The sequence below is a fragment of the Macaca fascicularis genome, chromosome 1 (genome assembly GCF_037993035.2).
Source record: "Macaca fascicularis isolate 582-1 chromosome 1, T2T-MFA8v1.1".
In the NCBI taxonomy this organism is placed as follows: domain Eukaryota; kingdom Metazoa; phylum Chordata; class Mammalia; order Primates; family Cercopithecidae; genus Macaca; species Macaca fascicularis.
Genome location: NC_088375.1, coordinates 187,451,733 through 187,477,670, shown reverse-complemented (window position 1 = coordinate 187,477,670; position 25,938 = coordinate 187,451,733). Strand labels below are relative to the sequence as shown.

Below are 25,938 nucleotides of genomic sequence, written 5' to 3'. Positions count from 1 at the left end.
CCTGTAATCCCAGCACTTTGTGAGGCCAAGGAGGGCAGATCACTTGAGGTCAGGAGTTCAAGACCAGCCTGACCAACATGGCAAAACCCTGTCTCTACTAAAAATGCAAAATTAGCCAGGTGTGGTGGCGCATGCCTGTAATCCCAGCTACTCAGGAGGCTGAGGCAGGAGAATTGCTTGAACCCAGGAGGTGGAGGTTGCAGTGAGCCAAGATTGCGCATTGCACTCCAGCCTGGGCAACAAGAGTGAAAGTACGTCTCAAAAAAAAAAAAAAAAAAAAAAAGTGGCACAGAAATCTTCATAGGTATTCTGATTGATTTATTTTAAAAGTCGATTATCCAAAAAATGCCTGGCACATAGACTTTTTTTTCTTTTCTGAGATGGAGTCTCGCTCTGTCGCCCAGGCTGGAGTGCAGTGGTGTGATCTCGGCTCACTGCAACTCCACCTCCCAGGTTCAAGTGATTCTCCTGCCTCAGCCTCTCAAGCAGCTGCGATTATAGGCACCCGCCACTATGCCCAGCTAATTTGTATTTTAGTAGAGATGGGGTTTCATCATGTTGGCCAGGCTGGTCTCAAACTCCTGAGGTCAGGTGAGCCACCCATCTTGGCTTCCCAAAGTGCTGGGATTACAGGTGTGAGCCACCATAGTAGACATTTAATAGATAAAATCAAATTTATTTAGCCTACAGATTCAGTCTATAGGTATAGTTAGGAAATGCCCCTTTACTGGGTGACATACACTTCTATATACATTTATTGGGGCATACTATTATTGCATATCTGGTGGTTTACCCCTAGGTGGAATTCAGTGCTTCTCTGCCACCTCCAAGGAGCAATAATATATGGCTAAGACAAAATGGATTCCTTGGAGACAAATTAGGATCAAGATGCTAAGCGGTAGACCCTTCACTGTGGACAAGCAGCAGGGTTGAATTTTCAAGCATCAGTGTAGTATTGTGTCTTTTATTAATTCCATGTCCTCGGCTTGGCTCCATGTGACTGCCAGTGTGATAAAAGAGGCCCAAAGCTACTTGGAGATCCTAACTTCCTTGGCTTATTTCTCTTTTTGAGTGCTCCTGTTGATCTGGTCTAGCTTGCCAGGGAGGAGTCTAAGAGAAGGAAGGTCATCTAGGCCTGTCTTGATTATACAAGAGTTTTCTCTAAGCTCTGTAAAATCCATCTCAGCTTACTAAATCTAAGGTTCCATAGAGGGCTTTTGGACCCTGTAGCAACTTTAAAACATGGCACCAAAATTCTCTGACACTCCTCTTATTGAGAAGTAGGGCTTGTGTACCCTCTCCTTGAATCTGGGCTGTGTGTGTGGTTGACTGAAAGAATATGGTGAAAGAAGAGGTGCTGTGGCAGTTTCTAAACCCAGGTTTTAAAAACTGGCAGTTTCTCCTCCCCATCTCCTGGAATGTTTACTCTTGAAGAGTAACATTCAGCCATCATGCTGTAAAAAGAAACCTAAGCAACTAGTGGTAAACCCCATGGTCTTTAGGGAAAGAGGGTTTCCACAATGTTAGGGGGAGCCAAGTAAAATTTAAATAGTGTATTTTCCAGCTTCCCGTCTCTACACCAAAATTAAGTATTGACACTCACAAGAGGAAAAAAAAATATCCTCTGTCAGCCATGTGAATGAGCCTTCTTGGATATGGATTCTCCAGCCCTCAGTTGAGCTGCCCCAGCTGATGCCATGTGGGATGAAGATGAGCTGTCCCCACTGGGCCCAGCCCAATTTTCAGGTCATAAGGAAAATAAATGTTTCTTGTTTTGGCCAGGCACCGTGGCTCACGCCTGTAATCCCAGCACTTGGGAGGCTGAGGCAGGCGGATTGCTTGAGGTCAGGAGTTTGAGACCAGCCTGGCCAACATGGTGAAACCCCGTCTCTATTAAAAATACAAAAATAAGACAGGCATGGTGGCAGGTGCCTGTAATCCCAGCTACCCAGGAGGCTGAGACAGGAGAATTGCTTGAACCTGGGAGGTGGAAGTTGCAGTGAGCTGAGATTGTGCCACTGCAATGCCAGCCCAGGAGACAGAGCAAGACTCCGTCTCAGTAACAACAACAAAACAACAACAAAAAGGCAGGGCTTGGTGGCTCATGCCTGTAATCGCAGCACTTTGCGAGGCCAAGGCAGGCGGATGACCTGAGGTCGGGAGTTTGAGACCAGTCTGATTAACATGAAGAAACCCTGTCTCTACTAAAAATACGAAAAAATTAGCCAGGAGTGGTGGTGTATGCCTGTAATCCCAGCTACTTGGGAGGCTAAGGCAAGAGAACTGCTTGAACCCAGAAGGCAGAGGTTGTGGTAAGCTGAGATTGTGCCATTGCACTCCAGCCTGGGCAACAAGAGTGAAACTGTCTCAAAACAAACAAACAAACAAACAAAAGAATGTTTCTTGTTTTAAGCTATTGTTTTGGGAATGGCTGTTTTGTAGCAACAGATAACCGGAACAAACTCAAAGGGCCAACTAGTCATAAAGTGGTGTGTTTTTTTTTTTTTTTTTGGTTTTTTAGATGGAGTTTTGCTCTGTAGCTCAGACTAGAGTGCAGCGGCGCAATCTTGGCTCACTGCAAGCTCTGCCTCCCGAGTTCACACCATTCTCCTGCCTCAGCCTCCTGAGTAGCTGGGACTACAGGCATGTGCCACCACGCCCGGCTAATTTTTTTTGTATTTTCAGTAGGGATGGGGTTTCACCGTGTTAGCCAGGATGGTCTTTATCTCTGGACCTCATGATCCACCCACCTCAGCCTCCCAAAATGCTGAGATTACAGGTGTGAACCACCTCGCCCAGCCCATAAAGTGTTTTTTTTTGCCTTACCTTGTCATTCCTGGAAATGATTCCCTGGAAAACCCTTGGCAGGGATGGGTGTCTGGGTTTCAGTTTTGAGAAATCTTTCCACATTAATATTTTCCTTAGTTGCCTAACATAACTGGCAGAAGGAGACAGGCAAGGAACAGGACATTAAGTACCCAACCACCTGTGGTCATAATTATCCAGAAAGATTTTTTTCTCTGTGAAAAAAAATCACTACATATTGCTTTAAGTAGGCATACAAGGAAGTTTCAGACCCAAACCCCTGTGTGGAATCCATAGTTCTGGTGTTCCGTCATGGAAACAACAAAGATTGTCCTTTTGTTTCTGTCCTAAGGCTTTCACTAAAAGTATGCCAAGTATGGTGTCTCACAGACACCATATCCTTAAGATCTTTTAACTCTAACTGTGTGAACAAAGGAAAAGAAGGCACATTTGTTTTGATATGGCTTTTTTCACACTCCTGCTACTCATTCCCAATATGACCAGTTGTCCTTGTTCTTGGCTGCCCATGTCCTAGCTCCTCCTCTCCAGAAGCTGAAGGGTTTGGAGCCGCCTTCTTTTTTTTGAGACAGCGTCTCGCTCTGTCACCACGCTGGAGTGCAGTGGTGCGATCTCAGCTCACCGCAACCTCTGCCTCCCGGTCTCGGCTCACTGCAACCTCTGCCTGCTGGGTTCAAGCGACTCTCCTGCCTCGGCCCCCCAAGTAGCTGGGATTACAGGCGCACACCACCACACCCAGCTAATTTTGTATTTTTAGTAGAAACGGGGTTTCACCATGTTAACCAGGCTGGTTTCGAACTTCCAACCTCAGGTGATCTGCCCGCCTCGGCCTCCCAAAGTGCTGGAATTACAGGCATGAGCCACAGCGCCCGGCCATGTTTTTTTAATGTGAAAATTCACATATCTAAACGTGGGTCCCTGTTTTTGTATAGCCTTCAAGCTCAAAATAATTTTCACATTTTAAAATGGATTTTAAAAATAAAAGAAATAATATTTTGGGACACATGCAAATTATATAAATTCAAATTTCAGTATCCATAGAAAAATGTTTTTGTTTTGAGACAGGGTCTGGCTCTGTTGCCCAGGCTAGAATGCAGTAGCACGATCTTGGCTCACTGGAGTTTGCACCTCCTGGGCTCAAGGGCTCCTCCCACCTCAGCCTCCACCTCCTGGGCTCAAGGGATCCCCCATCTCAGTCTCCCATCTCAGCCTTCCGAGCAGCTGGGACTACAGGTGCACACCACCACCTGTAGTGTGGTGTAGGCCTGGTTGGGCACGGTGGCTCATGCCTGTAATCCCAGCACTTAGGGAGGCTGAGGCAGGAGGATCGCTTGAGCCCAGGAGTACAAGACAAGCCTGGACAACATGGTAAAACCCCGTCTCTACTAAAAATACAAAAATTAACCAGGTGTGGTGGCAGGTGCCTGTAATCCTAGCTACTTGGGAGGCTGAGGCAGAAGAATCACTTGAACCTGGGAGGTGGAGGTTGCAGTGAGCCAATATCACAGTACTGCACTCCAGCTTGGGCAACAGAGTGAGACTCTCCATCCCCCCCAAAAAAATATTTTTTTCCAGCTGTGATAATCCAAAATATCCCATAAATATCCCATTTTCCTTTCTATGGTAGGAAGGAAAAGGTAGAAGTTGTGGAGAGGAAACAGGTAAAAATTAAAGGGAGAACGGAAAAGAAGGGCAAACAAAGACAAGTAGGTGAGGAGAAGGACAGGAAAAGAGACAGGGAGAAGGGAGGGACTTATAAATGGGAAAAGAAGGGCAGGAAGGATGGGAATAAGTAAAAACAACAACAACAAAAAGAAAGCAAGGAGAGACAGTGGAGATGGGGAAGAGTCAGAAACCACTGAGTGAGCTAAGAAAGGAGCACCAAAAGAAAAAGGAGAATGGGGGTGCTCAGACAGAGGGCTATACCACCATCTTCCTCTCCTGTTTGCTTTCATTTACTAACATCCTGGTCACTTTGCTCTCAATAGCTTAGTTCCTTTCCCATAGTCTCTGTTCACTCCAGTACTATCTGACTTGAATTTGTACCTGTACGACAAATCTAATACCCTGGACTCTTAGTTCTATAAACAGGGCATGCATTCTGCCTCAGCCTTCCATTCCCACGGTCTCACCCTGGACCTTGGCATCATCAGAAACTCACAAGTTGGGACATTTCAATTCCAAATATCCCGCTCAGACCAGCAGCATCTATACTGCCAGCGTACTTGCTCATATAACCCACCGCAACCTTTCTTGGGTCAATGCTCTAAGACCTTGGTCCCTTTCCCCACCACCCTCCAACCCCTCCACTACCAGGCTTCATGTGCCATTATTTGCTTTCCTGTACGGTTTTGATTCTACAGACAGCATCATAAACATTATCTTGCAAACACTCTCATCACTTGGCCCTCTCTCTCTGTCGTACTTGCCAGGAAAAACCCCAACCCTCAATAAATGCAACAAGCTGCCTTCTCTGCCTGTGCCTGAAATGGCCAAACATCTTCAATTATTTTAAATCCATTACCTCAAATATCAAATGAGCTCTTAACGTTGGCCAGAAGGCCTTTTAAAGGCCTGTATTCATCAAGGCTCAGTTCTTGAACTTCTCCTTTCCTTCTCCCTTAAGATTTTTCCCTAATGAAGGGAGGAGGCGAACGGAGTTAAAGGGCTTCCACTGCAGTTAGAATACAGCCCAAATTCCTTTCCATAACCAAAAGTCCTGATCTGCCACCGACCTTTCTCAACTTTTCACCTTCCATTCTCCCCTCATTTAACTCAGCCCTGGTCTCACTGTCACTGGCCTTTTTTCTTTTTCTTTTTTTGAAGCAGTCTCACTGTCACCTAGTGCAGTGGTGCGATCACAGGCACGGGTCACGGAGCCCGGCTTTTAAATTTTTGGTCGAGACGGGGGTCTCGTCATTTTGTCCAGGCTGGTCTTGAACTCCTGGACTCAAGCGATCCTTCCTGCCTCAGCCTCCCGACGTGCTGGGATTACAGGAGTGAGCCACCGCGCCCAGCCAGGCCTTCCTTCAGTTGCTCTAACATGCCAAGCCAACTTAGATTTTTTGCACATGCTTTTCTCTGTCGGACACTCTATCCTGGTGTTTGCCTGGTTTCGCTCTTTTCTATCCTTTTGTCTTGGCTTGAATGTCACCTCTTCTGAAGCCTTCTCTGGCGACACTGGCCATCTTATGTCCTACTTGTTATTTCTTCAAAATCGTACTGCCGTTTGTATGTACTAGTGTTTACTCATTCACACCGGCTACCTCCGCGTACCTCACTGGCTGGAATGGAAACTCCTTGCGAGCAGAGACAATGGGTTTTGCTCTCCCGCGGATCACGTCCCAGCCTCCAGGTCAGCACCAGACACTTGGGGGCGCAGGATAAAACATCTGCTGTCAGAAAGCGCTAATAACCACCTAACGGGTGGAGGAAACCTGGCGCGGACTGCAAGACTGTCCCCGAGACGCAGCCGCTGCGCGAAGCTCCTCCCCTTCCGACCGCGCCGCGGACGCCTGGGCAGCCACGGCGGCGGGGCCGCGGCGGGCGCCGGCTCAGCCCGCCCCTTTCTCCCACCGCCTCCCTGCCCCGCCCCGCGCCTCGCCGGCCGCTGTCAGCTCCCTCAGCGTCCGGCCGAGCAGCTGTGTATGCTGAGCCGCTGCCGCAGCCGACTGCTCCACGTCCTGGGCCTTAGCTTCCTGCTGCAGACCCGCCGGCCGATTCTCTTCTGCCCTCCCCGTCTCATGAAGCCGCTGGTAGTGTTCGTCCTCGGCGGCCCCGGCGCCGGCAAGGGGACCCAGTGCGCCCGCATCGTCGAGGTGAGGCTCGGGCAGCCGGCTGGCTCCTTGGGGCTTGACGCGACGCGGGCCGGCCTGTCCCGCCGCCCCTGGTCCGCCCCCCGGAGTCGCCGGGCCGCAGACTACGAGTCCCGGCGGCCACCGCGGCGCCCGCGTGGCGGTGGCCGAGGGCCGCCAGCGCGCGGCATGCCGGGACTCGTAGTCCGCGCCCGCTCGCCTTGGGGGGCACCGTTTGGGGTCGCTTTGTTCCTGCGCCCCTTCTTTTCTTACATTTTGGGGACCAGATTCGTCTCTAGAGTGGACTGGGAGAGGGATCCCGGAGGCCAACCTTTGGGGGTCCCCCAGCGCGCAGAGGTTAGCACGTAGCTGATCGTGTGGTGGGTGAAGGCACCAGGAGCGCGGATTTGGGTTAGAGGCCGTGTGCGCCCGCAGTTGCCGGAAGGGGAGACCTATTTTTCTTCTCCGTGCCTTCCCTCTGGTTCTCTAAACTCTGCACTGTCACCTAACCTGTCTTTACCGTAGAAAGGAGCCCCGTGGGGCGGGGTGTTATTTTAGGCGTGCTGTGGGCTGCGGCTGGCGCTCTCGAGCCCAGTCCCCGCAAGCTTTAGGGCGGGGCCAGCCCTGAGGCTCGGCCCGGGACGGGGATGGGGAAAGCCGGGAGTGCAGTTCTGAGATCAAGCTTAAACCTTTGGCCCTGCTGCCAGCTCACGCTCGGCCCTCGGTCACTTCCTCTCTCCCAGCCTCATTTAGCCCTTGTAATACAGTAAAAAGAGTCTCTGAACCCAGATTTTCTCAGGATATAAAACACCTCCCAACTGTAAAATCCTGTTACTTTTTTTCCTTTTGCTTTAAGACAGGTTACCAGTTCAATTCTTTTAACAATTTTGGGCCTGATGTATATGGTTGGTTAGCTGCACTGACACTGTGAAAAAAAAAAGGCTTCATGGACAATCTGGGGAATGCTTGGGAAAGAAGGAAAACAAGATATCTAGAAACAGAAGAGGCGACCATTGGTGGCCCCTAGTGAAATCGCCCTGAAACTCTGTAACCAACAAAAGTTTTTTTGACCTAGAACTTCTAATTTTCTCCTCTTCTAGGATATGGCCAATATTAACATTGGGCTTTTGCTTCTCTCCTTATATGTTCATAACAAGCAACCTGTATTTTATTCCCTAAATAGCATGCAGAGAAGGTTAGATGAGTTCAACAAGTCATTATGTGTTGTACAGATGTATTTATAAATATTGATCATTTTGCCGGGCGCGGTGACTCCCTCCTGTAATTCCAGCACTTTGGGAGGCCGAGGCTGGCAGATCACGAGGTCAGGAGTTCGAGACCAGCCTGGCTAACATGGCGAAACCTCATCTCTACTAAAAATACAAAAATTAGCCTGGCGTGGTGGCGGGCGCGTGTAATCCCAGCTACTCCTTAGACTGAGGCAGGAGAATCGCTTGAAACCGGAAGGTGGAGGTTGCAGTAAGCAGAGATCGCGCCACTGAAATCCAATCTGGGCGACAAAGCGAAACTCCGTCTCAAAAAAAAAAAAAAATTGATCATTTTTAGGTGTCAAAGTGGAACTAGTCCAACTAAAAAAATACGTGACATTTACATCCTCTTTAAAAAATTTTTTTTGTTGGTTCTCTTTACTTTCTTTTGTTGTTTTTTCTGTTTTGTTATGTTTTTGTTTTTGAGACAGTCTCACCCTGTCACCAGGCTGGAGTGCAGTAGTGAGATCTCGGCTCACTGCAACCTCCGCCTCCCAGGTTCAAGCGATTTTCCTGCCTCAGCCTCCTAAGTAGCTGGGATTACAGGCACAGGCTACCATGCCCTGCTAATATTTTTTTGCATTTTTAGTAGAGACAAGGTTTCACCATGTTGGTCAGGCTGGTCTCGAACTCCTGACCTCAGGTGATCCTCCCACCTCGGTCTCCCAAAGTTCTGGGATTACAGGCTTGAGCCACTATGCCCGGCCTTCTCAGTTGTCTTTTAAAAATTAAAGAGCCTGGCCACTGCACTCCAGCCTGGGCGACAGAGCGAGACTCCGTCTTAGAAATAAATAAATAAATAAGTGAAAAATGGGAGTGATTTCAAATTTTTGTTTAATATATGTGATCTCTCTTAAATAGCATGATAGGGGAAGGGGCAAAGACTTTAGCATCAACGAGATATGGATTCAAACCCTGAGTCTGCCATTTACTGTTTCTCTAGGCCCAGAGATGTTGTTACCTTTAGTTTGAGTTCTTCTGTGAAAAGGGAAAAAATAGAAATGCCTATTTTGTGTGGTATTTGTGAATATTAAATGAGGTAAAATATTTGGCACACAGAGACAGATGCAAATATTTTTTTTTTCTCCATTAAACTTCTGATCTTATTACCTCCACTTTAAACTTCCTGATCTTATTATATTGGTTATTTTTATTGGTGGGTTTTGTTGTTGTTGTTTGTTTTGAGATCGAGTTTCTCTCTGTCACCCAGGCTGGAGTGCAGTGGCACCATCTTGACCCACTCCAACCTCTGCCTTCTGGGCTCAAGCCATCCTCTCACCTCAGTCTCCCGAGTAGCTGGGATGACAGGTGTGCACCACCACTCTCTGCTAACTTTTTTTTTTAGGGTTTTGTAGAAACGAGGTCTCACTATATTGCCCAGGCCGGTCTCGAACTCCCGGACTCAAGGGATCCTACTGCTTTGGCTTCCAAAGTGTTGGCATTATAGGCATGAGCCACTATGCCTGGACTGGTTATTTTTTATTGCAAAGTAGTATTTTTCTTTTAAATTACTTTATGCATGTTATATTTGAATGCATTTAAATACAGTATGCTATTTGTGAATCATAATATGCCTTTAAAATGTCTATACCTAAATGAGTAATACTCATACTACTACACCGGTTAAAAAATAATCTACACATTCTGGGCCAGGCGTGGTGACTCACGCCTGTAATCTCAGGACTTTGGGAGGCTGAGGCAGGCGGATCACGGGGTCAGGAGATCGAGACCATCCTGGCTAACAAGGTGAAACCCCGTCTCTACTGAAAATACAAAAATTAGCCTGGCGTGGTGGGGGGCACCTGTAGTCCCAGCTACTCAGGAGGCTGAGGCAGAAGAATGACCTGAACCCAGGAGGCGGAGCTTGCAGTGAGCCGAGATCGCACCGCTGCATTCCAGCCTAGGGGAAAGAGTGAGACTCTGTCTCAAAATAATAATAATAATAATGATAATAATAATCTATACATTCTACAATTATTCTTTATTCTGTTTGGTAATGGCAAATAATATTTTAAACTTGTTAATTATCAGTTACAAGATTCCATGATGAGATATGTTCTGTAATGTGTTATATTATTAAGATTTCAACAATTATATGACCTTAAACTGTTTTCAACCGTTATCTTCTTTAATGAAAATGTCTTCTCTTGAGTCTAGTTGCCATAAACTTTATTAAGCTGTCAATCAACTAATTCCAAATAGTTTATAATTTAGCAGTTGCTATTCTCTAGCTGGCTAGACAGACACTGTAATATCTATTGTTAGTGAAGTCAGCGGTATGTTGTTTTTTTCCTTTGTGAATCTCTTTGTTTTGACTCAGTATTTTATTATACAGGCAATTATAAACTAAATTCCAAAATAATGCAATTTTTGGAGCTTTTTTCCTGTAGGGAAAAAATTATATAAATCCACGTTAAATTCTCCAATTAATCTGGTCGAAGCTAATGTAGCTCACAGGGCACCTGAAATTGTTACTTTAGTATGTTGATTTCCAACTCAGCCTGCCATAAGTACATATTTGAGTCCTAGCTACAGAATCTTAGGATATTCAGTTAACAGAAAGAGAAGAAAAAGAGAAAACCAAAAACCCTTAGGATATCTTGCTCTCTAAGGCACTGAAATTAGTGAAGTGGGTGTTGTTAGAGGGAATCTGGTATTTTTTCTCTGGAGGTGAATTCTGCTCTGCAGATTGCTCCTGGAGACCTAGAGAAGGTAAAGGCAAGTCTGATACAGTATCTACTGGGAAGGAAAGATTGGAGGGAGGTTTTGGGACTGATTTTGCACATTAATTTGTACTGATATTTTTCAGTTTTGTTTGCCTGCCTGCCTGCCTGCCTGCCTGCCTGCCTTCCCTCCCTCCCTCCCTCCCTCCCGTTCTTTTTCTTTTTTTTTAACCAAATACCCAGATTTGAAGGAGAATTTATTTTCTAATTGTTTGTAAATCTGTATCCTCTAATACCTAATTTGTTTTTGAAAATGAGCTATTTTCGGCCGGGCGCGGTGGCTCAAGCCTGTAATCCCAGCACTTTGGGAGGCCGAGACGGGTGGATCACGAGGTCAGGAGATCGAGACCATCCTGGCTAACACGGTGAAACCCCGTCTCTACTAAAAACTACAAAAAACTAGCCGGGCGAGGTGGCGGGCTCCTGTAGTCCCAGCTACTCCGGAGGCTGAGGCAGGAGAATGGCGTAAACACGGGAGGCGGAGCTTGCAGTGAGCTGAGATCCGGCCACTGCACTCCAGCCCAGGCGACAGAGCGAGACTCCGTCTCAAAAAAAAAAAAAAAAAAAAGAAAATGAGCTATTTTCTAAATCAGTGTGATACTTACAGTTAAGTTTCCAGAGTGGAATTATTGTGCAGTAGTTTATTTATAAAATCATGATGGGAATACTGTGTTATTCTTGAATTTTTAAAATTAAGCTTTATTTATATTTGTTGTTTTGGCCCAAATGAAATTATGTCAATGTAACCTAAATTTATATTTGAAAATAACCACAATTTTATGTGCATTAGTTGGAAGAAATATTTAAACCTCTCTTTTAAAGATTGTGAACATTTTGCTTACATAAACAAATTATGACTAAAGCTTATAACCATGCCAAATTGCTTTCTGTAGCGCCCAGAAAAAAAAATTTTTTTTTTTTGAGAGAGGGTCTCACTCTGTTGCCCAGACTGAAGTACAGTGGCGTGACCCCGGCTCACTGTAACCTCTGCCTCCTAGGTTCAAGAGATTCTCCTGCCTCAGCCTCCAGAGTAGCTGGGACTACAGACACATGCCACTATGCCTGGCTAATTTTTGTATTTTTAGTAGAGACAGGGTTTCGCCATGTTAGCCAGGCTGGCCTCGATCTTCTGACCTCAGGTGATCTACGTGCCTCAGCTTCCTAAAGTGCTGAGATTACGGGCAGGAGCTGTTGCGCCTGGCCTCACCTAGAAAGCATTTTATCATCTGTGTCAACTTCCTCCAAGGCCTGTGTGGGTAACTCTTACTTTTCCTGGCCATCCTACTTACTGCACTTAGAAAAAGTTTTGGATGATAATTGACTTTAAGCATATATAAATCAGAAACTTGATTTCATTTATCTTTGTGTCCCCAGTGTTGAACATTGTGCCTGACACATAGTAACTGCCTATCAAGCACTTATTGAATTATAAGTTGAATAGGTTGAATTCATAGAGTGTATTTTTTGTCCAGAAGATGTAAAATTTTTAAAAATTCGATCCCCAGAGGGCGCTCCAGTGGCAGTTGGCTCTCCCATTTTCAGGACCAGAAGTGTTTGAATGTCTTCCTCTGATTTTTCTTTCTTCCTTTCCTTTTTCTTTTTCTTTTCTTTTTTTTTTTTTTAGACGGAGCATTACTCTGTCGCCTAGACTGGAGTGCAGTGGCGTGATCTTGGCTCACTGCAACCTCCGCCTCCCCGGTTCAAGCGATTCTCCTGCCTCAGCCTCCTGAGTAGCTGGAATTACAGGCGCCCACCACAATGCCAGGATAATTTTTGTATTTTTAGTAGAGATGGGGTTTCACCATAATGGCCAGGCTGGTCTCAAACTCCTGACCTCAGGTAATCCGCCTGCCTTGGCCTCCCAAAGTGCTGGGATTACAAGTGTGAGCCACCGCACCTGGCTGATTTCCTTCCTTCCTCCCTTCCTTCCTTCCTTCCTTCCTTCCTTCCTTCCTTCCTTCCTCCCTCCCTCCCTCCCTCCCTCCCTCCCTCCCTCCCTCCTCCCTTCCTTCCTCCCTTCCTTCCTTCCTTCCTTCTTCCCTCCCTCCCTCTCCCTCCTTCCCTCCTTCCCTCCCTCCCTCCCTCCCTCCCTCCCTCCTTCCTTCCTTCCTTCCTTCCTTCCTTCCTTCCTTCCTTCCTTCCTTCTTTCCTTCTTTCTTTCTTGTTTGCGACTAGCTCTCCCTCTGTTGCCCAGGCTGCAGTGCAGTGGCACAATCGCGGCTCATTCTCACTGCAGCCTCCACCTCCCAGGCTCAACTGATCTTTCCACCTCAGCCTCCCAAGTTACTAGGTCTACAGGTGCATGCCACCATGCCTAGCTAATTTTTTTTTTTTATTTTGTAGAGATGGGGTCTCCCTGTGTTGCACAGGCTAGTCTCAAACTCCTGGGTTCAAACGATCCTCCCACCTCAGTCTGCAAAGTACTGGGATTGCAGGCGTGAGCCACCGTACCCAGCCTGTTTTCCTCGTAGTTCTCATGTATCACTTCTGTTTACTCTCAATGAATGAATAAATGATATGGTTGTGAAAATCTGCTGAGATTTCCAAGCTCCTCATTACAAATTCTCAAACAGAGCAGCATTTAGAAGAAACTAGTAGATAGGAAAATCCACTGGATATTAAGGTCCAGTGTTTAAGAATAGGCTTCTTTCCTTTTGGTGGAATAATAATTTTTTTTCTTTTGAGGCGGCGTTTCACTCACTCTTGTTGCCCGGGCTAGAGTGCAGTGGCATGATCTTGGCTCACCTCAACCTCCACCTCCTGGGTTCAAGCGGTTCTCCTGCCTCAGCCTCCCGAGTAGTTTGGGTTACAGGCATGTGCCACCATGCCTGGCTAATTTTTTATTTTTAGTAGAGACGAGGGTTCTCCATGTTGGTCAGGCTGGTCTCGAACTCCTGACCTCAGATGATCCGCCTTCCTCAGCCTCCCAAAGTGTTGGGATTACAGGCGTGAGCCACCGTGCCCAGCAAATTTTTTCTTTTTTAAGAAAGTTTATCTGTAAAAGAGGTGGTCCACGGGATACTTGACTCTTCAGAAGCACCACTGTTTCATCAAGGGTGCTTGTGACATGGGATTTTTGTTAACAACTTGGAGGAGGGGAGAAAATCTTCAGATTATTTACTGCCCTTAATTTTGAAAACTTTTGTTTTTTGCCTTTCCATTTTAAGTTATAAGAGTAATACATGCCCATTGGGAAAAGTTACATCTTTTCTAATCCCGAGGTCACCAGCAGTAACTGCTTGTTATGAACTGCTTCCCCATCTCTTTCTCAATGTTCTTGTGAACAAAATGCAAATATTTATATTTTTTACCTTCAAGTGAGATTATTGTATTTTTTGCCGACTGTATCATGGATATCCTTTCAGTTCTTTACCTATAGATTTAATTCCTTTGTGTTTTTGTTTGTTTGTTTTTTTGAGACGGAGGCTCACTCAGTCTGTCACCCAGGCTAGAGAACCTTGGCACGATCTTGTCTCACTGCAACCTCTGTCTTCCAGGTTCAAGAGATTCTCCTGCCTCAGCTTCCTAAGTAGCTGAGATTACAGGTGTGTGCTACCACACCTGGCTAATTTTTGTGTTTTTAGTAGAGACAGTGTTTTATTAGGTATTTCTTTATAGCAGTGTGAGGATGGACCAATACAGTTAAGATTTTTATTTTTATTTATTATTATTTATTTATTTATTTGGCTAGAGCCTTGCTGTGTCGCCCGGGTTGGAGTGCACTGGTGTGATCTTAGCTCACTGCAACCTTTGCCTCCCAGGTTCAAGCGATTCTCATGCCTCAGCTTCCCGAGTAGCTGGGATTATGCCCAGCTAATTTTTTTGTATTTTTAGTAGAGACAGGGTTTCACCGTGTTAGCCAGGATGGTCTCGATCTCCTGACCTCGTGATCCACCCACCTCAGTCTCCCAAAGTGCTGGGATTACAGGCGTGAACAACTGATCCTGGCCAATTTTTATTTTTTTGGGACAGTCCCCCAGGCTGGAGTATAGTGGCTCCATCACCGCTTACTGCAGCCACTTGGCTCAAGCAATCTTCCTGCTTTATCCTTCAGAGTAGCTGGGATTACAGGCTGACACCACCAGATCTGGCTAATTATTTTTTATTTTATTTTTTTGAGATGGAGTCTTGCTCTGCCACCCAGGCTAGAGCACAGTGGTGTGATCTTGGCTCACTGCAACCTCCGCCTCCCAGGTTTAAGCGATTCTCCTGTCTCAGCCTCCCAAGTAGCTGGGATTATAGGCACCCACCACCACACCTGGCTAATTTTTGTATTTTTAGTAGAGACAGGGTTTCACCATGTTGGCCAGGCTGGTCTTGAACTCTTGACCTCAGGTGATCTGTCCGCCTCGACCTCCCAATTAGCCTGGCCTAGCTAATTATTTTTTGTAAAGACAAGGTCTCACTGTGTTGCCCAGGCTGGTACTCACTCAACTGCTTCAAATGCTAATCTCTTCCAGAAACACCCTCACAGATGATAATGTTTACCAGCTATCTGGGTATCCCTTAATCCAGTCCAGTGGGCACCAAAAATTAACCATCACAAACATTATACTTACTATATTTCTATCAGAAGTATATGAATATCAGCTTGGATGATTATTTTAATTTTTACAAATTTGTTAATCTGTTTTCTAAGGTTTTTGAGAATAAATTCTTTTTTCCTGTTTTTCTTTTTTTTTTTTCTTTTTTTTTTTTCGAGACAGGATCTCACTGTGTTGCCCAGGCTGGAGTGCAGTGGTACCATCTCGGCTCACTGCAGCCTCCGCCTCCCAGGTTCAAGAAATTCTCCTGCCTCAGCCTCCCAAGTAGCTGGGATTACTGGCACTCACCACCATGCCCAGCTAATTTTTGTATTTTTAGTAGAGACAGGGGTTCACCATGTTGGTCAGGTTGGTCTCGAACTCCTGGCTTTGTGATTCACCCGCCTGAGCCTCTCAAAGTGCTAGGATTACAGGCATGAGCCACTGTGCCTGGCAATTCTTTTTTTTAAAGTGAAATGGCATAATTAGCTGTGTGTATTTTTTTTTTTTTTTTTTTTGAGACAGAGTCTCGTTCTGTCACCCAGGCTGGAGTGCAATGTCATGATCTCGGCCCACTACAACCTCTGCCTCCCAGATTCAGAAGATTCCTGTGCCTCCACTTCCCAAGTAGCTGAGATTACAGGCGCATGCCACCACAGCCAGTTAATTTTTGTATTTTTAGTAGAGATGGGGTTTCACCATGTTGGCCAGGCTAGTCTTGAACTCCAGACCTCAAGTGATCCGCCTGCCTCGGCCTTCCAAAGTGCCGGGATTACAGGTGTGAGCCACCATGCCCGACCCTGTGTATATTTAAAAAAAATATTTTCCTGACTTGGCATGGTGGCTCACGCCTGTAATCTCAGCACTTTGGGAGGCCAAGGAGGGTGGATCAGGAGGCTGTAATCCCAGCTACTCTGGAGGCTGAGGCAGGAGAATCACTTGAACCTGGGAGGAGGATGTTGTAGTGAGCTGAGGCCACGCCATTGCACTCCAGCCTGGGCAACAGTGAGACTCCGTCTCAAAAAAAAAAGTGTATATATATATATGTAACTTCTCTGTACTTGTCATTTATTCAGAAAACATTTTTTGAGAGCCAGGCACTGTGATATTGGTTGTTGAACTGAGTAAGAAGACACAGACTGACCAGGTGCAGTGGCTCACGCCTGTAATCCCAGCACTTTGGGAAGCCAAGGTGCAAGAATCACTTGAGCCAAGGAGTTCAAGACCAGCCTGGGAAACATATGAACAGCCCATCTCTACAAAAAATTAACAGTCCTGGTGGTACGTGCCTATGGTCCCAGTTACTTGGGAGGCTTAGGTGGGAGAATCACCTGAGCGTGAGAAGTGAAGGCTGCAATAAGTCATGATCATGCCACTGTGCTTCAGCCTGGGCATGACCATGTCTTAAAAAAAAAAAAAAAGACCCTGCTGCCAAAAGTTTACAATGTAGTGAGGAAACAAGGAAATTAATTGGTGATGACTACAGGATAGAATGATAAATCCTATGATATAAATATACCAAATATACCGTTTAGGTAAGGGAGGGGACATCTAAATTTCAGTTTAATGAGTCAGGGAGGGCTTCCCAGAGGAGGTGATGTGTATGAGCTCAATTTTGAAGGACAATGGGAAAGAAGCAGCTGGGAGATGGAAAACGCTCAAAGCAGTTATCCTTGTATAGGGTTATTGGAGGATTTAATTCTGAGTAAAGTGTGAGAGAGTAAACTGACATAAGTGAGGCTGACACAAAAAACACTCCCTTGAATGCAAACAGATATGAAAGAACTTTGCAGATATTAAAGTTTAACTGTAAATTATTTTTTTTCTTTTCTTTTCTTTTCTTTTTTTTTGAGATGGAGTCTCACTCTGTCATCTAGGCTGGAGTGCAGTGGCACAGTCACGGCTCACTGCAACCTCCACTTCCCGGGTTCAAGCGATTCTCCTGCCTCAGCCTCCCAAGTAGCTGAGATTACAGCCCACCACCACACCTGGCTAATTTTTGTATTTTTAGTAGAGATGGGGTTTTACCATGTTGGCGAGTCTGGTCTCAAACTCCTGACCTCAGGTGATCTACCCGCCTCAGCCTTCCAAAGTGCTGGGATTACAGGTGTGAACCACCATGCCCGGCCTAACTGTAAATTATTTTGAAACTGTTTATCTTTCAGTTTTGCCTCCCTAACTAGAGTGTAATGTCTTTAAGGGTGGGGACCCTGTCTTTTCCCTCTCATTTCACTACATGTTTTTCATTTATTTATTTGTTTTTTTTTTACACAGACTCTGGCTCTGTTGCTCAGGCTGGAGTGCAGTGGTATGATACCGGCTTATTGCAACCTTTGCCTCCCGGGTTCAAGCGATTCTTCTGCCTCAGCCTCCCAAGTAGCTGGGATTACAAGCGTGTACCACCATGCCCAGCTAATTTTTTGTATTTTTAGCAGAGATGGGGTTTCACCGTGTTGCCCAGGCTGGTCTTGAACTCCGACCTCAGGTGATCTGCCCGCCTCGGCCTCCCAAAGTGCTAGGATTACAGGCGTGAGCAACCACACCTGGCCTTCATTCTACTACATGGTTTTTGAAATGCCTAGTCATCCTTCAGATTTTAGCTTAAAGACTCCCAAATGTTCTCAGTTTATGATGCCCTTAGTGTCTCAGTTTTTTTTTTTTCCATGAAAACCCTAGTGCACAAAGAAATACCTAACAGCTATATTAAGTAAGTAATGAGTTCCAAACAATTCTTTTTCTTTTTTTTTTTTTTTTTGAGACGGAGTCTCGCTCTGTCACCCAGGCTGGAGTGCAGTGGCCGGATCTCAGCTCACTGCAAGCTCCGCCTCCCGGGTTCACGCCATTCTCCTGCCTCAGCCTCCCGAGTAGCTGGGACTATAGGCGCCCGCCACCTCGCTCGGCTAGTTTTTTGTATTTTTTAGTAGAGACGGGGTTTCACCGTGTTAGCCAGGATGGTCTCGATCTCCTGACCTCGTGATCCACCCGTCTCGGCCTCCCAAAGTGCTGGGATTACAGGCGTGAGCCACCGCGCCCGGCCCCAAACAATTCTTAATAAGTATTTTATAACAAGTTAGTAGCTGTTTGAAGAAATGATACATAGAAATTAGGAGAAAAAAAGTAGCAATTTAATTTCTTTTTTTTTTTTTTTCTTTTGAGGTGGAGTTTTGCTCTTGTTGCCCAGGCTAGAGTGCAATGGCGTGATCTTGGCTCACTGCAACCTCCACCTCCCGGGTTCAACCAATTCTCCTGCCTCAGCCTCCTGAGTAGCTGGGCTTATAGGCATGTGCCACCATGCCGGCTTATTTTGTATTTTTAGTAGAAATGGGGATTCACCATGTTGGTCAGGCTGGTCTCAAATTCCTGACCTCAGGCGATCTGCCCACCTTGGCCTACCAAAGTGCGGGGATTAGAGGTGTGGAGGTGTGAGCCACCACACCCGGCCTTTTTTTTTTTTTGAGACAGAGTCTCACTGTGTCGCCCAGGCTGGAATGCAGTGGCGCCATCTTGGCTCACTGCAACCTCCGCTTCCTGGGTTCAAGCAATTCTCGTGCCTCAGCCTCCGGAGTAGCTGGGACTACAGGTGCCTACCACCACGCCCGGCTAATTTTTGTATTATTAGTAGAGATAGGGTTTCACCATGTTGGCCAGGCTGGTCTGGAATTCCTGACCTCGTGATCTGCCAGCCTCGGCCTCCCAAAGTGCTGGGATTACAGGTATGAGCCACTGCGTCCGGCCTAATTTCATTCTTAAGTAACCACACTTACTAATGAAATGTATATGCCTGTTGGGCACTGCTTCTCATACATTGGAATCAGATTGCACACTTCCACCCGCATTTCTTACTAATTTTCTTTCTTTCTCTCTCCCTGTCTCTTTTCTTTCTCTTTTTTTTTTTTTTTTTTTTTGAGTTGGAGTCTCACTCTGGCACCCAGGCTTGAGTGCAGTGGCACTATCTCAGCTCACTGCAACCTCCGTCTCCTGAGTTCAAGTGATTCTCCTGCCTCATTCTCCCAAGTAACTGGCGCTACAGGTGCGCACCACCATGCCCAGCTACTTTTTATATTTTTAGTAGAGACAGAGTTTCACCATGTTGGCCAGGCTGCTCTCGAACCTCAGACCTCAGGTGATCCACCTGCCTTGGTCTCTCAAAATGCTGGGATTACAGGTTTGAGCCACCGTGCCCGGCCCCTGTTTGTTTGCCTCCCCCTCCCTTCCCCTCCCCTCCCCTCCCCTCCCCTTCCCTTCACTTCACCTTCCCTCCCCAAGCGATTCTCGTGCCTCAGCCTCCCAAATAACTGGGATTACAGGCGCCTGCCACCATACCCGGTTAATATTTGTATTTTTAGTAGAGACAGATTTCACCACGTTGGCCAGGCTGGTCTTGAACTCCTGACCTCAGATGATCCACCTGCCTCAGCCTCCCAAAGTCTTGGAATTATAGGCATGAGCCACTATGCCCAGCCTATTTTATTTTTATATTTTCTTTCTTTCCTTTCCTCCTTCCCTTCCTCCCTCCCTTCCTCCCTCCCTCCTTCCCTCCCTCCCTCCCTCCTTCCCTCCCTCCTTCCTTCCTTCCCTCCCTCCTTCCCTTCCTCCCTTCCTTCCTTCTTTCCTTTTTTCCTTCGTTCCATTCATTCATTCTCTCATTCATTTGCTCTATTGCCCAGGCTGGAGTGCAATGGCACAATCATAGCTCATTGCAGCCTCCAACTCCTGGAGTCAGGCAATCCTCCCACCTCAGCCTCATGAGTAGCTGGGACTACAGGCACATCGCACCATACCTCTCGAGTGTTTAAAATTTCTGTAGATATCTCATTATGTTGCCCAGGCTGGTCTTGAACTCCTGGCCTCAAGCAGTCCTCCTGTCTTGGCCTCCCCAAATGCTGAGATTACAGGCATGAGCTGCTGTGCCTGTCCTACATTAATTTTCATGTGGTACTTGTTTTTATCACAGCAACAACCCATAAAAGAATCAGCCTCACAAAGATATGATGTCTTTGAAAGGAATGTACTATGATCTTTTTGTTGTTGTTGTTTTTGGTTTTTGTTGTTGTTGAAACAGAGTCTTACTCTGTCATCCAGGCTGGAGTGCAGTGGTGCAATCTCAGCTCACTGCAACCTCCATCTCCCAGGTTCAAGCAATTCTCCTGCCTCAGCCTCCCGAGTAGCTAGGACTACAGGCATGCGCCATCACCATTCCTGGCTAATTTTTGGATTATTAGTAGAGACGGCGTTTCACCATGTTGGCCAGGGTGATCTCTAGCACCTGACCTCAAGTGATCTGGCTGTCTCAGCCTCCCACAGTGCTGGGATTACAGGTGTGAGCCATCGTGCCCAGTCTGTGATCTTAAGTTGAAAATTAACTATCTTGAGCTGGTAGTTCACATAGTGTCACTTTGACTATTGCTGTGTTTCCCTTAAAAAATTAAACCCAGGGCACTATTGTGAATCTGCTGTACCACATTCCAGTTTAGATGCTAATGCAAAAGGATTGTAATCACTGAAGACCTCCAAAAGTCACATAGGAGTGCAGTATTTTAACGGGTAGCTTTCTGAATTGAAATTCAGAGGATTAGAGAAATCAATCTAGTAGTGGGACTTTTTGTCCAGGTTACAGAGAGAAAGGGTGGGGACTCTGCTGGGAGTATGGAGGCAGCACATATATTTTGATGTCTTATTTTTTGTGTCATGTTGGCCTAGTCACACTGATTCTTACTACCTTAAAGCTAATACTTTTAGCCCAATTGCTATATGAAAATGTGTTTGCTCTTACATTTTAGTTGCTTTAACCTGACAAATTAAGAACATTTTTACAGACTAAACATGTGATAAGAGCATTTAGAACTTTAATAGGGAACAGGTGTGACAGACATACTGTTAGTTGACAGTTTTATGCTGCCTGGTGTGTAAAGTTAACAAACCATCACTTTGGTAAAGGAAAAAGCAGCAGTTGTTACTTACTAGTCTCAGAGGCCTTCACTTTGAGGGACTGGGTCCCGTGAAACATGTTCTTCCATGCCTGGTTTCCATCAGTCTTCTCCAGAAGACCTATAAGCTGGTTCCATTCTCCTTTGGAATGTATCCTATATCAACAAGCAATTGAATATGCCTAATTTGGGACTACACAAAAGTCTGTTTCTGTATCCATTTTCTGTTTGGAGCTTCCAGAATGTGTTAGTCATTGATTGGTATTGGAAAATGTTACATGTTTAATTTAACACACAAGCTTTACCTGTATAATTATGTATGATTTAGGTAGGTAATAACATGAATTTTCGTTTGTTTGTTTGAGACAGAGTCTCGCTTTGTTGCCCAGGCTGGAGTTCAGTGGCACAGGTCTCAGCTCACTGCAACCTCCGCCTCCCAGGTTCAAGTGATTCTGCCTCAGCCTCCCAAGTAGCTGGGACTACAGGCACATGCCACCACGCCTGGCTAAATTTTTGTATTTTTAGTAGATAAGGGGTTTCACTGTGTTAGCCAGGGTGGTCTCGATCTCCTGACCTTATGATCCACCTGCCTCGACCTCCCAAACTGCTGGGATTACAGGCGTGAGCCACTGCACCCAGCCCATAATGTTTTTAAGCTTCCTCCATGTTAGCATGTATCAGGACGTCCTTCCTTTTTATGGCTGAATAATGTTCCATGATATGTATGCAGCACATTGTGCTTAACCATTCAACTGCTGACGGACACTTAGGTTGTTTCCACCTTTGGTTACTGTGAATAATGCTGCAGTGAACATTGGTGTACAAGTATCTGGTTGAGTCTGTTTTCAGTTCTTTGGGATGTACATAGAAATGGAATTGCTGAGTCACATGGTAATTCTGTGCTTAACTTGTTAAGGAACCACTAAATTATTTTCCACAGCTGCACCATTTTACATACCCACCAGCAGTGTACAAAGGTTTCAGTTTCTCCACATCTTCGTCAATGCTCATTTTTTTGTTTTGGTTGTTGTTTTTTAAATTATAGCCATTCTAGTAGGTGTGAAGGACTTTTTTTTTCCCCTCAGAATAGTGCATTTAAAAAATTGTCTTTGGCCAGGCATGGTGGCTTACACCTGTAATCCCAGCACTTTGGAAGGCCTAGGCAGGTGGATCATTTGAGGTCAGGAGTTGATGACCAGTCTGACCAATGTGGTGAAACCCCCTCTTTACTAAAAATACAAAAAATTAGCTGGGCATGGTGTTGCATGCCTGTAATCCCAGCTACTAGGGAGGCTGAGGCAGGAGAATCGCTTGAACCCGGGAGGTGGAGGTTGCAGTGAACTGAGATTGTACCACTGCACTCCAGCCTGGGCAACAGAATGATATTTCATCTCAAAAAAGTAAGTAAATAAAAATAAAAAATCGTCTTTTAATTGGGGTTATATATCTTATCAAGCTGTAAGAGTTTATATATTTTAAAGATTTAAAGTCCCTTATCCAGATATATGATTTACAAATATTTTCTCCCATCCTGTGGGTTGTCTTTTATTTTCTTGGTAGTGTCCTTTAAAATGTTTTAAATTTTGAGGAGATCTTACATCTTGTACAATAGAACAGATAGTATGCTTTCTGTTGCCTATGGTGTAGAGATTAAAAAGGCTGATAAGCTAGTCCAAAACTACAAAAATAAAGATGTAACTGGTATCTATATAGTGCCACGAGTTGGGAGTGGAAAAGAGGGGGTAGTGGTAAATGGAAAGGAAGGTGGGGAGGGATGGGGGGGTCACAGGTTCTCATTACTTCTTTGACCAGCTCCAGGGCATAATTGAGTTCAAGTTAATTAAATCAGATTAGTAGGATGCCCATTAAGCAAAAAGTCACCTATTTTGTAAATGGTTTTCAGTGCTTTTTCTATTCTATAGTCGTGACAGAAAAGAAAATATGGAAAATTTTTCCATAAGATTATCACTTCTTAGGTCATTTTCCTTGATGAAGTTAGGCCCTAATCAAGAACCAAGAGGCTCATGTAGTCTGCTCTACATTATAGAAATGGGTAGTTATTTATGGTCATCATTAAATCCCATGCTGGGCTGTGGTTTGATTGCAATATTGTTTAAAAATGTATATCACTAAACTGACTTTAATTTTAGGTTGAGCAAAATATACTTATGAAGGTAAATTTTATACCAGAATTAAAAAAAAATACTACTTTTTAAAGCCAAATAATGATTTTTTTCACACTTCTATTAGCACAGATTATTGAAGTAACAATGAAGGTGATTCTTTGTTATCTAAGCAGTGGCTGATTTTTTTCTAAAAAGTCAATTAAGAGAGGTTACTTGGCACAATAAAGTTCTGAAAGTGCTCCAATGGGTTATTTTGGAGACTAAGGGTAGTATGCTTATATTGTCTATGCCATAGAAGTGGCATTTCCAGAATATCTTGCTTATAATTTTGAACTCTAATGTCTGGAGGAGAGCTTCATTGAAATATGTTTCCTTTTAAACTTTTGCTGCTATACCTTATGGATCCTCTCAACTGAGTATGTCTCTAAATTTCCATCTGTTTCTAGGCTATAAAACTGGACTGTTTTCTGTCTCCTTCTGTAACTCTTGATTTCATGCCCATGCAGTGTGTTTCTGTGTTACTGTATTATACTTTTGTTTCTCCTTTGTTTAAGGAGTGGATCACTTTCCAGAAAAATTTTTATCTAAACACTTGAATTGATTTTTGGATTTAGAGCAGTTCACCAATATGTCTCCAGAGCTGCTATTCTCTATCATGACTTAGTTTTAAATTTTAAATAAGTTTTTGATTATGCAGGTCCTGTTCCCCTTTTTTCTTAATATCAAATGGTGGTTTTTATATTGGGATTCTTATCCTTACCTAATGTGAGACGACTGAATTTTATTTTGCTGTGCTCTTAGGATTTGATGTTAATAAAACATTTAAATTATCAATCTTTCCTCCTTGTGATATTTACCTTTTTTTGTGTGAGATGGAGTCTCACTTTGTCACCCAGGCTGGAGTGCTGTGGCACGATCTTGGCTCACTTCAACCTCGGCCTCTAGGATCAAGCAATTCTCCTGCCTCAGCCTTCCAAGTAGCTGGGATTACAGGTACCCGCCCCCATGCCTGTCTAATTTTTGTATTTTTAGTAGAGATGGGGTTTCACCGTGTTGTCCAGGCTGGTCTCAAATTCCTGACCTCAAGTGATTCGCTCGCCTTCGCCTCCCAAAGTGCTGGGATTACAGACATGAGCCACTGCGCCTGGCCTGATATTTACCTTTTAAAGAGGTATAGGTTGGGCGTGGTGGCTCAGTCTTGTAGTCCCAGCACTTTGGAAGACTAAGGTGGAAGGATTGCTTGAGCCCAGAGTTTGAGACCAGCCTGGACAACATAGTGAACCCCATCTCTACAAAAAATAAAAAAGTAAAAAAATTAGCCAGGCATGATGGCATGCCTGTAGTCCCAGCTACGTGGGAGGCTGAGGCGGGAGGATCACTTGAGCCCAGGAGGTAAAAGCTGCAGTGAGCTGTGATTGTGCCACTGCATTCCAGCCTGGGCAGCAGAGCAAGACCCTGCCTCAATAAATAAATAAAGATGTATGGATAGTGCATGCTGTTTTAAAACTAAAATGTTAGAAGTTTATATGTATATGTATATATTGTAAAAAAATTCAAACAATTTTTAAAGTACACAAAGTAAAACATGAAAGTTCTCTTTAATCTCATCCTACTCTCCTTCTGTAGTCACTTGTCAGGTTTTTGTGTGCGTGCCTTTCTGGTCCTTTTTGGATGTGTTTATACTCAGATATAATGCACACGTGTATGCACATACACATTGCTTATTGTTTTGTGACTTGCTTTTTTTTTTTTTTTTTTTTTTTTGCTTAACAGTATATCTTGGAGAGCATTCCATATCGGAACATACAGATTGTTCTACTTCATAATGTACACAATAGTTTATTTAGCCATTCCCATATTGGTGGAAGTTTAGATTTGTTTTGGTGGACATAGACATTTGTTTGCAAATGACACTGCTGTAAACATTCATGTACGTATGTCTTTGTGCACATGTGCAACAGTAGCATAACTCCTAGAAATGGAATTACTGAGTCAGAGTTTGAGCAAACTTAAACTTTGATTGAATGAACTTAAATAAATTGCCCTCTGAAAGATTGATTTCTACTTCTATGAAGTATGAAGATACTGGTTTCTCCGTATTCTTACCATTGCTGAATATAACATTTTATTTTATATTAATTTTATGAACAATTAGTTGTAGAAAATTTTTACTTTTAATCCAGTGGAAAATGGAATCACATCGTCTTTTTTTTTTTTTCCGAGATGGAGTCTTTGTCGCCCAGGCTGGAGTGCAATGGCATGATCTCGGCTCACTGCAACCTCCGCCTGCCAGATTCAAGTGATTCTGCCGCCTCAGCCTCCCAAGTAGCTGGGATTACAGGCACACACCATCATGCCCAGCTAATGTTTGTATTTTTGTGGAGATGGGTTTTTGCTATGTTGGCCAGGCTGGTCTTGAACTCCTGACCTCAGGTGATCCGCCCACCTTGGCCTCCCAAAGTGTTGGAAGCATGAGCCACCATGCCCGGTGGCTCAAAGTGTTGGGAGCATGAGCCACCATGGCCGGCCTTTTTAAAAATTAATTAATTTATTATTATTATTTTTTTTTTTTTTTTGAGAGGGAGTCTCGCTCTGTCACCCAGGCTGGAGTCAGTGGTGCGATCTCGGCTCACCGCAACTTCTGCCTCCCGGGTTCAAGCGATTCTTCTGCCTCAGCCTCCCGAGTAGCTGGGACTACAGGCATGTGCTACTATGCCCAGCTAATTTTTGTATTTTTAGTGGAGACGGGGTTTT

The 25,938-nt window shown here is 44.9% G+C and overlaps 2 protein-coding genes across 11 annotated transcripts in view; one reads left to right on the top strand and one right to left on the bottom strand.

Annotated features, from left to right (window-relative positions):
• The window catches only part of STIL (STIL centriolar assembly protein), an 80,241-nt gene extending 73,920 nt beyond the window's left edge, over positions 1 to 6,321 (bottom strand). For all 9 annotated transcript variants that reach the window (XM_045371391.3, XM_045371397.3, XM_045371402.3 and 6 more), the window contains exon 1: positions 6,100 to 6,321. The gene's annotated coding sequence lies outside the window, so the exon portion shown is untranslated. The remainder of the gene's footprint in view (positions 1 to 6,099) is intronic.
• A 79-nt stretch (positions 6,322 to 6,400) lies between these two features.
• Positions 6,401 to 25,938, top strand: part of CMPK1 (cytidine/uridine monophosphate kinase 1) — a 44,613-nt gene continuing 25,075 nt past the window's right edge. For both annotated transcript variants that reach the window (XM_065523048.1, XM_005543448.3), the window contains exon 1: positions 6,401 to 6,641. In XM_065523048.1, coding sequence (XP_065379120.1) covers positions 6,471 to 6,641 — 171 coding nt within the window. In that variant the 5' untranslated portion in view covers positions 6,401 to 6,470. The remainder of the gene's footprint in view (positions 6,642 to 25,938) is intronic.